The 16,883-nt window shown below is 45.3% G+C and overlaps 1 protein-coding gene across 2 annotated transcripts in view; it reads right to left on the bottom strand.

Moving 5' to 3' along the window:
- The window catches only part of LOC147678411 (uncharacterized), a 375,737-nt gene that overhangs the window by 55,738 nt on the left and 303,116 nt on the right, over positions 1 to 16,883 (bottom strand). For both annotated transcript variants that reach the window (XM_086946003.1, XM_086946002.1), the window contains exons 3-4: positions 6,565 to 6,615; positions 2,445 to 2,633 (exon numbers count right to left, since the gene is read on the bottom strand). In XM_086946003.1, the coding sequence (XP_086802129.1) occupies positions 2,445 to 2,633; positions 6,565 to 6,615 (240 nt within the window). The remainder of the gene's footprint in view (positions 1 to 2,444; positions 2,634 to 6,564; positions 6,616 to 16,883) is intronic.

A 16,883-nucleotide genomic window follows, 5' to 3' on the forward strand; every position in this document is an offset into this window, starting at 1 on the left:
GACCGTACCTCCTGCTTGAATCCAGAGATTCTAAGCCAAGCGTGTCAGCGCAATAGTATGCTAGTGTTGATGGCACAAGATGCTGTGTGTGCTGCATCCAGAGCGCATTTTGGATGGAAGTGTTGGTAATGAGCTTCCCTTCTTGAATGAGGTCTTTAGCTTTGGTTATATAAATCATCTGGCAAATATTGCATGAGTTTTTCCAACTCATCGTAGTGAGCACTATCGTAGCATGCTAAAAGCGCTTGAGCATTGGAAATACGACAGTGGTTAGCTGCCTGCAAAGCCTCTCTTCCCTGAGGCATCAGTGAGTTTAGACTCACTATCAGGAGAAGGGGCACCGCCTGTAGTTTGAGAGTTTGCTATTGTGTGGGCGTTAGATATGACAAGAGTCTAAGGGCAACTGACCTTTTATATATGCGTGGTCTGTAGGAGCAGCTTTGTACTTTTTATCTAGTCTAGGTGTGAGTATTCTGGATCTAATGGGGTCCTTGAATACCTCATCCGTGTGATTTAACATGCCCTTGAGCATTGGTAAAGAATTAGTAGACCTTTGGGTGTGTGTTAGTGTCTCAACAAGGAAATTCTCTTTTAGAAGGTCTGTATGAAGCTCCACCCCGTGATATTGAGCAGCCCTGTTGATAAGCTGAACATTGCCAATGTTGTCGTCCGGTGGGCAGGGTCTGGAGGGATAAGGGTCTGGGTCATTGTCCTGATCTGGTTCCTTATTATAATCCTATCAGGGATCAGTGTGCTGTGGTATGTCCTGAACTTGTGGCATATTCTGATCATCCCCATAATCTTCATCCTGTGGGTCAGGTGGTAGTGGAGGTGGTGTTGTATTTGATAGTGTAATGATTACATTTGAGTTAAGAGGAGGAGAGGGGGTATGTAGAGAGGAGAGGAGTTGGTACACATGTCCTTTTTCTTCAAAGGTATAGAGCAATCCTCAGAGATACAGCTTCAGTTTTTTTTAGGAAGAGTGGCCAGGGGGTGTCCAGTTTTAAACTCAATACTTAGTCTTTTGTTTTGGATCCAAAGGGGGATCGTCGGATCGAGGCTCTTTGGATGGGGTATCTTTTTCTTTAGGAGTTGATTTTGGCGTCGAAGATTTGGGATGAGAGTCTTTGGGCGCCTAATATTTTGAATCAGAGTGCTTGGTTTTAGCCGGTTTGGGCTCTGAAGCTTTCGGAATGGAAGTTCTTAGTACCGAACCTCTCGGCGCAGAGGATCTCGGCTCCGAGCCTTCAGATGTCGAAGATTTTGGCTCTGAAGATTCGGTTTAGACTATTTCAAGCTCCGAAGCTTTAGATTTGGAGGATTTAGGCTCCGAATCCTTCGGTGTCGAAGGTGCCGGTGGTGTGGAGACTGGCAAATGCTTCGCCTTATGTTTCGGTGCCGCGGGTGTTCGTTCGGCACCGAAATGTGGCTGACTTGAGAACGAGACGGAAGGCTAGTCTGTGTTTTATAGCCAGGCATCTGAAACCTTTTCTCGGTGCCGACCTGAGCCCAAGGGCAAAGGTGATACTGGAGCCTTAGGTTTTGCTTGAGTTGGCACATGGAGTTCTGTACTCCCGGTATGTTAGACCCGGAGTGATGTTCTGTAGTTCTTCCATGATGGAGCCAGCTTCGGACACAGAGACCAGTTCTTCGTCCTCTGCTTCCACAGCTGGATGATGGGAATCTAAAACTTCAACGAAGATGTCCGAAGATGTCCGGTATGGAGCCACTACTGCGTCGATCGAGCCCGACAATCACAAATGGTTTTCTTGGATCGGAACAATCGGCACGCTTCACATTCCTTTTCGTCGTGTTCCGCAGAGAAGTAGAACTTGCACACCTCGTGCAAGTGTGTCCATGGAAATTTAGCACTACACCAGGACATAGCTTAAATTGAGTCCGTTTCATCAATGGCTGGTGTGGTCAGGACGGCGCCCCAAAGTTCCTGATCGGAGGTTTTCACAATTTAAAAGATACATGTCAAACAGGACACCGCGATCGAAAGACAATACCATTGAGGGTAGAGCTTTGCGCGTCGAAGGGGTTCGAGAACGATACCAAACTGCAGCAATACACATCCGAACCTGAATGCGGAAAAAAAACAATCTGGGTTTGCAGTCGATGCCAATGCGCACTATCACCAAAAGGAGGAGTCCCTACTTTGTGACTGCAAAGTCTTCTTCAAACAAAAATAAAAGTGTAAACATTTGGACCCAACACAAGATGAGGACTATCCTAAAGCATATGATCTACAGCTCATATGCCTCGAACATATATATTTTTAATACTATGTAGAAGCAAATGAGGTAATTGTATGGTGGAAGTATTTTTTGTTGAGGTAATGGTCAGTAGTGGCAATGTTCAAACGTGGAGCTGTGATGATACTCTACAGATGAACCTCTATGAAGCTGAAACCTGTGTCCCACCCAGTGATTAATGCTGACCTGCAATGTAAATCGCCAGCGAGAAGATGTTGAAGAACCAATGTAAGACGTTGTTCAGAATGGAGGGCTCTTCTTGGTTTCTCCAGGGAAAGATGCTTTGAATGAGAAGCACGAGGCTGGAGACACCAGAAATGATCAGGTAGTAGGGGATGAGGTACTGTGCGGGGCAGTCGTGGAAGAACACCGACCCTGTGGGAGAAAAATGAGAGCATCAGAGAAGTATTAGTGCACCTTCCATCTCAAGCCTTTCATTTCGGCTTCTTTCAGTGAGTGGAAGGAGGAGAGCATCTGTGAACTAAAATGTATTCGCGTGGCCAAGTTGGGTTTTCATTTAATGTGTAAACTGGTTTTAAAGCCACTATGTACAGGCAGATCAGTGTAAAGAGCAATGTGGCAGCAATGCTTCTCTATATTGCCCATGTTGTTAAACAGAAGGGTAGTTTGAGGGGATAAGCGCATAATGGTAATTTGTGGTTGCTCAACTCCTTTCATTGTAATCCCAAGTACCCACCTGTTTCATTGTGGTTTGTTTTTGGAGACCGGAATTTCAGTTTGCCCTTACTCCCAAAAATCTTCTGAGGTACCACTTCGAAAGGTGCTTTTGAGATGCTTCCTCATAAACAACCATGACTTGCATCTACTACTAGTAGTGCAATATTGTACCGTAACAACAAGCGACACAAGTCAGATACTATTCTGCTCTATTACATTCTTCAGCCTGATGTGTGGCCATTCATTATGAGTTTAAGACTCATTTTGCGATCTTAATACCTCCTAAGCAAGTTTTGGAATAATTTGAGGTGAAGTGCAAGCAGTCGTTAGTAGAATAAGGGACCATCTCCTAACAGGAAAAAGAGTCAAACAGGAACACATCTCGTTTGTACAAACTTTCAGTGTTTGACTCATCTAAATGGAACCATTTGTCTTGTTTTTTTAGAGCTAGAACACCCATTATAATGAGGTTTACCCTAAATGTGAATGGCTTTGTAGTACACAAGTATTACGCCGGGAAAGTTTAGGCTGATGGCAACCAATCTGGTTGAAGTTATGTCTCCCCGTTTACTCTGGTGCATGAGAAATATCTAAGTCACTTGGTTAAAAGTACTCAATTTTGTGCCGTACATTTCTGGACTCTACACCCCCTCTGTGCCTGCCTGACTGTAGACTTTAGCTAGGATTAAAGCATTTGGCGATGGTGCTTTTTCTTGAATGTTGTTCTTTGTTCTGCTGGTAAGCAGTGTAGCAATTTAGGGCCAGTCTTGCATGCATTGGTTTCTGAATGTGTTTTTGGCCAGACATGCCTGACCTTATGTTGTATCGCAGCACAGTTAAGGGTCTGTTCAGCTCCAGTGTGTGTGTGGCCTGGAGGAAGGGTTGACCCTGCAGGAGCATGTGCAGTTGACTATGTTTGCCCTTCTAGGTGAAGGAAAGCTTGGAATCACATACTACACTCAGGACCACCGCTGAGGCTACCACCAAAGTATGCGGCGAAGGGCCGCTGAGGTGCTCTTTTAATCACACATTTCCATTTTGGATACACTGAGGCAGAGGAAGTTTTCCTCTGTTGCTCGATGTGATCCAAGCGCTCGGGATTTTGCCCCAATTTCTGGATCCGACCTCTAGTTTGAGGCAGAACTTGGGATCACCTGTAAGTTATCAGGATGGTTTGGTTTGTGCTCAGCCCTGTCCATTGGTAACGCTTTTAAAGAAATGAAGCTGCCCAGTTCAGTGAAGTTCCTGGACCGCTGCTTCCCTCCAACCTCAGAGATGATTGAGAAGGCTATCATGTTCTGCTGTATCAAATAACGGTGATGGATCAAGCCCTGATCTTTGGACTGGGTAAGAGTGGTCTGCTTAATTCAGACACTCTGTTCATCACCACCCCCTTTTCTGAATCGTTTTTGGCCACTATAGGTGTGGCAGGGTATACTCAGACATGAGTCCCTTTCTCACTGCACCATCAGAATTCAAGCAAGCTGGGCCGAAGAAGGCTGAAATGCCAGAAACCGGTCCCCGGTAGCTTGTCTCCTTTCTGGCGAAGAATTGGCTTGGTAGTTTAGTCTGCCCTGTTCCCATGGTGCACTGGGCCAGGGACAGACTGATTTGCATATAGCCAGGCTCTGAGCTGGGATGGTGCAGTGAGATAAATAACGGTGATGGATCAAGCCCTGATCTTTGGACTGGGTAAGAGTGGTCTGCTTAATTCAGACACTCTGTTCATCACCACCCCCTTTTCTGAATCTGCTGTATCATGGGCCGCTGTACATCTATGTTTGTGAAATAGATCTTCCTTTCCTCATCAACCCCAACTCTTCTACCTCCAATTATCCCTCTCATCATTCTTTATCCCTCCCACATCATTCCTCACTTATAAACCCTCATTCCTCACTCATTTACCATCTCTAACTCACACTTCAGCCCTCACCTATTCTTAATTTCTCATCCCTGCCTCCATATCCCTGACTCCTCACTCCTAATCAGCCACTCATTATCTATTGCCCCTCTCGCACCGTCCCTCACTCACTTAAAGAGTGAGGAGTGAAATCAAGGCATTATAGTGACTTCAAATGTACACTGATCTGTACACCTTGGGATACCCTCATCCCTGGTTGTTCATACCTCATCCCTCACACCACCTTTTCATTCTTCCCTCCTCTAGTGGCAAGTGATGGTGCTGATGTAAACAGTGCCCAAATACAGGCAGGCACCTAATGCTTGAAATGATTAATGTAAACAGGCACGACCTGCTTTAAGTCTGTTTCATTTCAATAATTTCAACACATGAATTTAGAAAACAGACAAAATATTATTTTTCAAATGCTGGGCAATCAACAGATGACAGGAGACAGTTGAGAAGGAAATGGGCATGGAATGTGCCCACATGTGGGCATATGGTTCTTGAATTCTCAATGACTGGAAAAGTGACCTGCTGAATTTGCCATTAATTCAGTTTCCTATTCTTCAGAAGGGAATCATATGGGATAGAGGCCAGCAAGGGGAGAACAGAGTAACACATTGTTTAGTAATGGCTTATTATACTTGGACAACCAGGATCCTGGTTTAGAACGGTGTACAGCATTGTGCAGTGACACGCCTCCAGAAGGTGGTTTGTTTCATATTGGTTCATGTATAATTTTACTGACTTTATTCTGTGGTTTTCTGGGTGTGGTATAGAATTTACACAAAAACTGCACTTCAACGATAAATGCAACTCTAGTCTGATTTGGGACTGTCTTTGAGGGAATGGAGGTTTATAATGCAAGCAGCAGGTGAGCCAGGTGTATGTATGGTCACTGGTACCATGAAGCAGTGATAGTTAATATACTTGTGATGGTGTGATTGATAGCTGGGTAGATGGCACATTGAGCTGGGAGTTCCATGGTTTCATGGCTGAAGCGTGCACCAAAAATGGACCATGGTCTTGCTTCCTTGGGAAACATTTCCTTCCCCAGCATGTTTACAAGGTGTAAAGGCCCCTAAATCAGAGCAGTGGTTATCATGGTTCGTCTCCTGGGGCAAGAGAGGTCTGGAGCCATTAGTACAGGTCGAGCTAGGATTGACACCCTTTTCAGAGAAGAACGGCCAATTTTTGGGTCTTCAGATTTTGAAAGAGTCAATAGCTCATACCTCAAGGAAATATTTGCAAAATCCTCTATTACTTTATATCATGGAATTCTGCCTCTAGCCGCTTTAACAATCATTTAGGAATAGATTAGGCAGTGCTAAAATACCTTTGAATGAAGTCTCTATGTATCTGCTGTGTTAGGTTAAAGATTCAAAAGGAAAAAATAATTTTTTGCTTATTTTTACGATTTGTTTTTACCAATCTCAACATTAAATTAGTGGCTATGCTGGTAGAATAATGACCAGATACAACTGATGGCGATGAGCTCCCAGCTTTAAGAGAGGACTGTTGTCAAAATAAAACGAAAACTAAATCCTGGACCAAGTACATCAGGGCACCATGCTGCCTAGAATTCAATTGGATTCCTCTAGTCAAAGGCAGACAAATCAGGTTTACCCTGCTACAACATCCTAAACCACTCTAGAGTGTAACTCAACACATGCAGCAGGTTCAGCCTACACATTACCAGGGCAGCACAAGGCAGGACCAACTCACCGACAGTGATGCTTGCAATGGACATCACTGCTGTGATGACTTTCCCAGACACTGCAAAGGAGAAGAGAAAATCAGGTTAAAAAAAGTTAGGTCTGGGGACAACACCCAAGCTCTGATAAGCCCCTCTGTATTTAAGGCATGCTCTGTACTACAATCCCCCCTAAGGAAACCCAGCCCCGCCCCCTTATCCCAATCAACAACTCATTCCCTAACCCATGCCCTGCCATGATGTAGATTCACCAAAATGCCAGTGGTAGCAGGAGTGACGTCACACACCCTTCGAACTCCATGACATCACGGTGATTGCCCTCAGCCCCACAATACCCCCCTCCCCCCCTACGTACTGACTTACTAATAGATTTATTAAAAGTTTGTTTGTAATTTACTGAATACACCAACTCCCCCAGTGTAAGCCCTGGATTACTCACCTCACTACCATGAGAGTCCAATACTGAAAGGGGTGACTTGGTGCGTTATTTTTCTATCACATAGTAAGTCAGCCCCAGAACAGAGGTTAACAGATTCAATTACTGGAATTCAAGCCCTGAAGCTCTTAAACTAGCTCTAACATCCAGGGGCGCGTAAAGGATATCGGACTGTCAGACGTCGATGCTCCCCACCCACTCGAGGCCTGAACCATTACCCATCTTCTGATGTTGCATTGATACATTTAAAAAAAACTGTATATCATGATGTAATGATTTTCACTAGGACATGTCTTTCTGTACTGGTCTTTACCAGTCTGCCTGTGGAATTATTGAAAATGTGTATTCTTAAACCAGTGACTTCTACCTATCCCTATCCATCACGAGCACACACATCCCTCATTTCCCCTTTGGCGCAACCCATTGTATCTTTTCAAAAGCATAAATTGGTATTTATTTCAAGTATATGGAATAAATATACTAGAACTGAAATAACCTTTGGTGCATCGACTGGTTTTACATTAACTGTATGCTTTAAAAACTCCTATCTTGCTACTCTGGAACATAGTTGTTTCTCTACATGGTACTAATTACTAGGGTTTGACTTATTGCAACACACGCTAGATATATTGTGATTTATTTCTCCTTTAAAGCCGGCACGGAACAATTTTTCATTCCCGCATTGTACCCAGGTCTGGTGACTATTATTGGGTTACCCCAATTATTGTCTAATGGATGTCTCCTAGACCCAGCGGCATCGCCTCCTGGGCATTCATAAACACCCCCTCTGTTCCTGGCTGAGAAAGGGATGACATTTGGGAACAGGGTTATAACAGAAGCCCAGAACTCAGACTGGAGACACAATGATTCAAGATAGGAAAGACCACAAGACAGGCTTTCTCCCATTTCTGCACTCAGTTCCAAGAACAGATATCCCTTCACAGAATCTGCTCACTTTGTGGAGGGGAATACCAGTGGTGTTTGGGACACCCTTCACACCTTCCTTCCTTGAGTACCACTGACATGTCTCCTGTGGAACCCTCACACCTTCCCCTGTGTGTCATTGACATGTCTCCTGACAAACCTTGGCACCTTTTTTCCATGTGTACCACTGGCATGTCTCCTGAGGAACTTTCACATTTTCTTTCCTTGTGTGTCACTGGCACATCTCCTGAGGACCCTTCGGTCATGTCGCTATGCCTGACCCTGATCCAAGGACAGGGCAGGCAGGAAAAGGGAAAGAAATGGCTAGGGAGGAAGCGGAAAGGGAGGAGCTAGGGGAAATGTAGAGGAGGGAAAATAAAGAGGTTTCACGAAAGAGCTCCGTGTCCATTGTAATTTTTAGTCAGAGGACAGGAAACTGGCGACGAGGGTGGGATCAGCGGACCCACCGCACCTGTTCAACGCGACCACTGAGGCTTAGAAGGAGCGCACACCAAGGCGGCGCTGCAGAGCATTTCGACAGCGAGAGAAGGGCGTGAGCATGAGGCAGACTCGCTGAAGCAGCCCACGATCCAGAAAACGCAACCCTACTGATGCCCAACACGTGAAGACCAGGGTAAGTCAGATTAAATAGCTACCCTGGTGAAGTAAAAGTTTAACTACCCTAGTGAGGGTGAGGCATCACGTGCCTTCGGCGGCCATCTTAAAGTCAAGCACCGTGCATTGGCTAACCCCAGAACTCACCACACCGGCCATCTTGGAGTCCGGCGACTCCGAGAAAGTTCCCAGAGCTCACAAATTGTGGTCCTGAAGCCCACACAGTCTACCAGAGTCACGTTTTCACTCCCCATATCCTTGGAGGCAGATTCCATGCAGCCAGCAGCAATTGGGCCCACACAAAATGCCCCGCAACTAGGACCAGTGCTCATGGGAGTACCCTTCTTACGCCCTCCCGAGCCTCTAATGCTGACATCTGGGAACAGCATGCGGCCCAAATGGAAAAGCTGGGTTGAAGACTTTGAAGACAGGGTCGCAAGTTTGTGACCCCAATCAAAAGCTCATAGCCTTACAAATCCTAGTGGGGAAAGACATCGGACAAATCATTAATTAACTACCCACCGCCAATACCGCATCCTACGAAGATGTGAAAGAAGCCCTAGATAGGAAGTTACCACAAATGGAACTTAGACTATGAGCGCTACACGTTCAATCTTTCATCCCAAGAGAAGGATGAATCCATGAGAGACTTCATTACCCGAATAAGGCGCCTAGCCCGATACTGTGACTTAGGCCAGTTCAGCACTGAAGACTCGCTTCGTCTGCACATCATCGAGGGATGCCAATCAGAGTCACTGTGTTGACTAAAAAAACACTACACTCTTGAGGAGATAGAAGAACTCACCCGCATCAATGACCAAGCCCAAGATCACGCAAAGAAGATGGAGGCCAGCAAAACCGAGAAAAGAGAACAAGCACTTTGAGTACAGTCTCACACCGACTCAAGGGGTCGCCCGGACCGCCACAAATCTGGAAGACAAGAACATATCGTGCGAATTCTCCTTGCAGCAGGATCCGAAATAGCCAACCCTGGAGGAAATCACCGCAGTGCTAACGGTGCGGCCAAGATTACCCCCACGCGGGCCAGTGCCCGGCAATGGGTCAAAAATGTCACCGATGCGGTAGAGAAAATCACTTTGAAACGGTTTGCTAAACCCGCCGCTCTGAGATGAAACAGACCAAACAGAACATAGGATCCAGTCACCACGCGAGAGCTGTACTGGGACGGAGAGACCGCTCTACCAGCTCATCAAGGTCAAGCGTCCAATCTGTCAGCTCATACAGATCCCAGCAGTCGACAACCAGAGAATCATCTTCCCTCTCTCCCATATCACAAGACAGTGATTAAAAAGTGTGTATGGTGGAAGACCCAGATAGATTAAAGTACCCGCGACTAAACATTCAACTAGGAAGCCACCGCCAAATTTGTACTAGACACTGGCGCATCGCTCAACTACATTTGCAGCACAGAATATCAGAGCATAACTCCCAAACCGAGACTGGCACCAGCGGCAGCTCGAGTTTACACGTGGATGTCCAAAGAACCACTGCCATGTCTAGGACAATTCCGCACTACTCCAACATACAAGGACAGGCAAATGCAAGTACACACATGTAATTGAAGGCCCCGAAGCAGCAGATTGCCTCCTCAGCCTGCCAACGGCGGAACACCTGAAGCTAGTTGAAATCCTATACAAGGTGAATGACTTGTCGGACATAGTCAACAAATTCCCGAAGCTATTCAGTGGGCTAGGGAAACTAACTCACTTCAAAGTCCAGTTACATATCAACGAACAAATAACACCAATAGCGCAACATCACAGGAAAGTGCCATTCCACTTGCAAAGGGCAGAGATGACGAATTACAAGACCTGCTGAGAGCCGACATCAAAGAGCGATTAACAGGACCCAATCCATGGGTGTCGCCGGTCATGGTTGTGCCCAAGAGAGGTCAAGACAACAAGGTACGCCATGGGTGTGGACATGCAAGCCCCGAACACAGCCGTTGAGAGAGCGACACCCAGGACCCCACATCAGCGGAATAATCACGTGCCTAAATGGGGCGACAGTCTTCTCGAAACTGGATCTCAACAAGGGATACCACCAACTAGAATTGCATGAGAAATCAAGATGCATTACCACATTCACCACTCACCAAGGCATCTTCAGATACAAACATCTTAATTTCGGAATGTCATCGGCGGACTAGATTTTTCAGGAGACTGTCCGGCGTGTGACTCAAAACATCCCAAATGCATTTAACTACAGCGGCAACATCCTGGGAGTTCCACAAATCAACACTCCAACTCTACGGCCACATCTTCTCAAAGCATGGCATGAGAGCTGACCCTGATAAAGTATATGCACACTTTGACACTCCAAAACCACGTGATGTCAGGGACCTCCGTTCATTCCTAGGGACGGCTAGGTACTGTGCCCGTTACATCAAAGACTACGCCACCATCAGTTACCCGTTAAGAGAACAGACACGTCAAGGGCAACATTTCCAATGGTCAGCCAAATGTGAACAAGCCTTCAGCAAGATCAAAGAGGCGGTGAGCAGGGCCATCAACTTAACCTACTTCAACACCAAACGAAAGACCGAAATCACTGTGGATGCCAGCACAGTGGGGCTAGGCGCAATTCTAGCACAATAGGATGACGAAGCCAACCAACACCACGTTATTGCATATGTCAGTCGTAGCCTTACTGACACGGAAAAGGCCTATTCACAACCGAAAAAGAGTGTATTGTGGTTGTGTGGGCATGTGAGCACTTTCATCTCTTCATATACGGAAAACACTTCACACATCACTGATTCACAGGCGCCAACAACCATCTATGGTAACCTGCGGGCCAAGATGCCCCCGTGGATTGAACAGTGGGCAATTTGCCTACAAGACTACACCTATACCATTATCCACAAAACAGGGAAGGCTGAAAACCCAGCAGACTGTTGCGGCATCCATAAACCTGGATGCAAGTGCGACACTTTGTGGTGGAAGAATACCTCCACACTGTCATTGACCAAGCCTGCAAACCAGCGGTCCAGCTATAGGTCATTAGTGAAGCATCTGCCCAAGATGCCATGATCCAAAACATCAAGCAACGAATTCGCACCAACTCATGGAGACACTTAGAAAACACAATGAGTGACTGTGTCAACACTCAAGAACTTGTGGCATTGAAACACGTCCAAGATGAACTTGACATCAGTGCCGACGGGCTGTTACTAAGAGACCGAAGAATTGCGATCCTTAGAAATTAAGACAAGGAACCATATAGAGAGAAAAAGTATTAAAGATGCAAAGAAGAGGAAAAAAAGGAGAAGAAAAAGAAGAAAGAATCCTAGACTGTTAACTACGGGTCTGGGTGCACCTACAGCAGCACCAAGGGAGACCGGACCCCCTTCAAGCAAAGAAGAATGGGGAACCAAGAAAACTGATAAAACTGAATATTGAAAAACGCATGTAGAATATGAATACAACAAGAAAAATATGAAAAACCTTATACCATTATGAAATAGAAGCAATAAAATGGACAAAGAAAAACATGAGATAAGAATTATAGAAGAAGAGAAAAACAGAAGGAGACAAGATTAAAAGCAAGGGAAATGAAATAGAGGGGTGCGAAGATAGAATGGAATAAATGGGAAAGTTAAATGAGAGGAATAGCGAAATCCATCACCATCATAAAGATGGGAAGAAGAAAGTATAGATATTAGTGCATAAAAATAAAGACATAGGAAAATACTGGGACCTATTTTGAGAAATATATGACAGTATCCAAAAGAAATGCTTTGGGAAAGGATCATCATAATAAAGGTAACAATTGGAAGCAAGACTACAGACAGAGGTGCACTCTGAGGGAGCCGAGTGCATAGTGTAAAACCATGAAAGAAGAGCGACAGAGAGGACATCACAAACAGAATAACGGCGTTAGAATAAAGCCTAGACGAGAATGGTAATACGAGAAAAACAAATAAGGGAAAACTAAAAGGAGACCAACGAATAGTGGCACATAAAAAGAGGGAAAGAAAGAGCATGGAAAACCAGAAAAGCATGCCATAGAAGAACAACAAGAGAAAATGATCAGAAACAATCGAAATATAGAAAACAATGAAACAAATAGACATCATTCAAAAGCAAAATAGCAAATGAAGAAATCGTGAGTAAATACCTTAATAACAATAACATCATTATAGCAGGGGGAATGAATAGGAATAAAGAATGAAAAGCTACCTGCGGGGAGGTAAGAACCTTATAGCATATAATAAGGAAAACCTGAAAATGAATAAAGAACTACAAGACTAAAAAAATCACATAGTAATAGCAAATATAGAATAACAGTAAAGCAGAAGGTACTATACAGAACACTACATATAAGGAACCATATTATGTTATGCATAAAGATCTCAATGAACTAAACAAGCAGTAAAAGCATTATGAACAACGAATACTGCTATAAATGTATAGAATTTCGAAAAAGAGAAACAACATTAGAGCATAAAAAGGAATTCAGTCAGCATCAGAAGGTGTTTTAAGAGGCGATCTAGACTGGTCTCTTAACTGCGAGTTAGTGAGAGAGGAGACAGAATGTAGAGCTGAATCCCTGTCCACCTGAGAGCGAGACATACGAGTGAGATCTCTGCCACGTTGTCTAGAGTCAGTAGAGGTGTATAAGGGAAATGTTGATAGGTTCAGTGAGGAGGACTTGGACAGAGGAGGCTGGGCAGAGGAAGAAGACTGAGTTTCCATATCACTGGATTTGATATCGTCTAGGAACTGTTGTAGAAGTGCAGGATCATAAAAGTCTTTGGATTCTCCATCCCTGGTGATACGAAAACGTGCAGGTTCAAATAATCCATATTTGATGTCCATTCGTCGTAGCTGGGGCCGCATAGAAAGAAACGCTTTCTGCCGTTCATTCGTTTCTTTAGAGAAGTCTGCAGCCATCTGGATAGTATGACCTTGAAACAGGATGGAGTCATGAGTGCGAGCCAATGATAAAATCTGTCTGGTTTGCTCATGCCGAAGAAAACAAGCAATAATTGGTCTGAACCTTGCCGAAGGATCAGAAGAAATGCGTTACTTACCTGTAACTGCAGTTATCCAGTATTGATATCTTTCATAGATTCACATGCCTGAATCATTCCCCGTCGTCGGGGTGGGAGTCCCCGGTATATAAAGAAAGTAATGTCATAAAGACATATACATAACAATAGGCCAGAGGCCTCTCATTAGTAACATATCCATGTCCTTTTGTAAAAAGGACTGAACTTTGGCCAAGAGCCAATCAGATCTCACCACCCTCTAGAACCTTCCTGGAAGGAGCCCTAGTCCCTCAGATTTTCGTAAGCACAGTGCTAAATAGTACCTGCTGAGAGAACTAAGGTGAGCCCTTCCAGGGGAGGTGGGTGGGTTGCATGTGAATCTATGAAAGATACCAATACTGGCTAACTGCAGTTACAGGTAAGTAACGCATTTCTTATCCAGTATTATGGGTATCTTTCATAGATTCACATGCCTGAATCAGAGTAACAAGCAATATCCAGCACATTTCGTAAGGCACAACATGTAAAATCACACGATATAAGAATACCATTTGTGAAATAGAACAAGTACCTCAAAACAATGAAATAAAGAAATGTGCAAGAATGCAGTAGGAAGGTGAGATGAAAGAGAAGGCTCACCTCTAGTGAAATAGATGACGAAGTACTGCTTGACCCACAGCTGCATCTTTCATGAGTTCAGAATCCAAGCAGTAGTGCTTGGTGAACTTATGTGGTGTCTTCCACGTCGCTGCTCTGCATATGTCGAGAATGGGCACTTCTGCAAAGAGTGCCATTGAAGTAGAGACAGCTCTGGTAGAATGAGCTCTCACTCTTGAATGCAGAGGATGATTTGCCTGTTGATAGCAGAAAGTTATTGCTGCCGAGATCCAACGGGAAATGCTCTGTTTTGTCAGAGGAAGGCCCTTTCTAGGCCTACTGAAAGCAACAAACAGTTGGTTGGATTTCCGAAACTGTTCTGTTCGATGAATGTAGAATTTTAGACAACGCTTGAGGTCTAAAGGGTGGAGAGACCTCTCCGCTGCAGAAAGTGGATTTGGGAAAAAAGTCCGCGAAATTACAGGCTCATTCAAGTGAAAATTAGATGGAACCTTAGGGATGAATTTAGGATTGGTTCGTAGAATAACTCTGTCCTGTTTGAATTGCAAGAAAGGATCCTGAATGGAGAAAGCTTGTAGCTCACCAACCCACCTTGCAGATGTGAGTGCCAGCAAGAGAGCGGCTTTCCAGGACAGGTATTTGATGTCAGCTTTGTGTATTGGCTCAAATGGATGTTTCATGAGTTGAGCAAGGACGATGTTCAATTGTCAGGTGGGTGGTAAAGCTCTCACCGGAGGAAATGTCCTGAAAATGCCTTTTAGAAACTGTTTAACTAGTCTTTTGGACCAGAGAGTAGAGCCAGTCGAACGCCTGAAGCGAGAAATCGCAGCCAGGTGAACTTTAATAGAGGCATGCGCCAGTCCTGAATGCGCTAAATGGAGCAGGTAAGGAAGGATTTGTGCTGGAGTGGAAGAAAAAGGATGCATCTTATTTGCTTTACACCATACACAGAACCTTTTCCATTTAAGAGAATACGTTTTGTTTGTACTCTCTGCCCGAGCTAAGATGGTCCTGCATTCTTGAGAAATGTCTAGGTTCTGAAACTCTCTGAACTCAGGAGCCAAGCCGACAAACAGAGATGCTGGATCCAGATGCTGGACTTGACCATGGTTCATTGTCAGGAGAGTCAGGCCAGGTTTGAATTGGATTGGCGGTTCCTGTGATAGGAGGTGAAGCTCCGTGAACCAGTGTTGGCGCGGCCACGCTGGAGCAATTAGGATCAGGGTGCAATGCTCCGCCTTCAGTTTTCGAAGAACCCTGGGAATCAGGGGAAATGGCGGAAATGCATAAGCAAATACGTTGCACCAACTGATCGAAAATTCATTCCCCAGGGATCCTGGTTGGGGATGCCAGCTTGCGTAATGTTGGCATTTTGCGTTGTGGTGAGTCTCAAACAGATCCACAGGTGGCTTGCCCCATCGGGCGAATACCGAGCTGAGAAGATGACGATCTAGCTCCCACTCGGGGCACATGAAACGTTGCCTGCTGAGAGAGTCCGCCAGGACATTGTCCGTCCCTGGGACGTATTCCGCCTGAAGGGAAATGTGTTGTACAAGCCAATTCCAAATTTCTTGAGATTCTTGAGACGACAGAGCGTGTTCCCCCCTGTTTGTTTAGATAGTGCATTGTGGTGGTGTTGTCTGTTCTCACAAGCACTGGGGAATTCCTGATCCTGGGTAGAAACGCTTTTAGTGCCAGGTATACCGCTCTCAATTCGAGGAGATTTATGTGTAGTTGCTTCTCTGCTAGGGACCATTGCCCATTGATTTGGAGGTCCTGAAGAAACGCCCCCCATCCTTCCAAGGACGCATCCGTTGTTATTACGTGTGGCGAGGTTGGAAGTATGAAGGATAGGCCTCGTCGCAGATGGAGACTGAAGCCACTAATCCAGAGCCTGGACTATGGCAGGAGTGATCAGGACGACGTCGAAGGATCCTCTGCATTGAGTCCACTGAGCAGATAGCGCCTCCTGAAGTGGGCGCATATGATGGCGGCAGTGTGGGATTAAGAGGATGTTCGAGAACATCATCCCTAGCAAGGACTTGTATGGCGCACGGTGATCGATTTTTTGGACTGAATCCGGGTGGCCAAGGTCCTTAGTTTCACTTGTCGTTCTATTGAAGGTAAGGCCTTCCTTTGAGCAGTATTTAGGACAGCTCCGAGGAATGTGATACACTGGGACGGTTGAAGGACAGATTTTTCTTCGTTGAGTGTGAGTCCCAGAGCATTGAAGAGTTGCAGACAGGCGTCGGAGGACTTGGTCACGCCTGCGTGAGTAGGTGCTTTGACTAGCCAGTCGTCTAAGTACGGGAATACCTGGTGATGTTGTTGACGAAGGTATGCTGCTACTGGAGACACACTTGGTGAAAATGCGTAGGGCTGATTTTAGACCGAAGGGTAAAACTCGAAACTGGTAGTGCTTGCCCGCCACCTTGAACCTTGAACCTGAGAAATCTCTTGTGGTTCTTGTGGATCGGAATATGAAAATAAGCGTCTTGAAGGTCGAGAGACACCATAAAATCGTTTGCATTGAGGAGTTGTAGCACCTCCTGGATGGAAACCATGCAAAATTACTGTTACGAGCAGGGGGTAGGTGAGCGGTGGACGGTAGACGTAGGTGAGCAGCCTCTCTCCACGACAGCCAACTAATGTGTTGTACATCGTGAAGCACCTACCCCCTGGTCGTTGAAGCCTAACAGGAAAACTCCTCTAGTTTTACTGAC

Source organism: Lissotriton vulgaris, chromosome 12, assembly GCF_964263255.1.
Source record: "Lissotriton vulgaris chromosome 12, aLisVul1.2, whole genome shotgun sequence".
In the NCBI taxonomy this organism is placed as follows: domain Eukaryota; kingdom Metazoa; phylum Chordata; class Amphibia; order Caudata; family Salamandridae; genus Lissotriton; species Lissotriton vulgaris.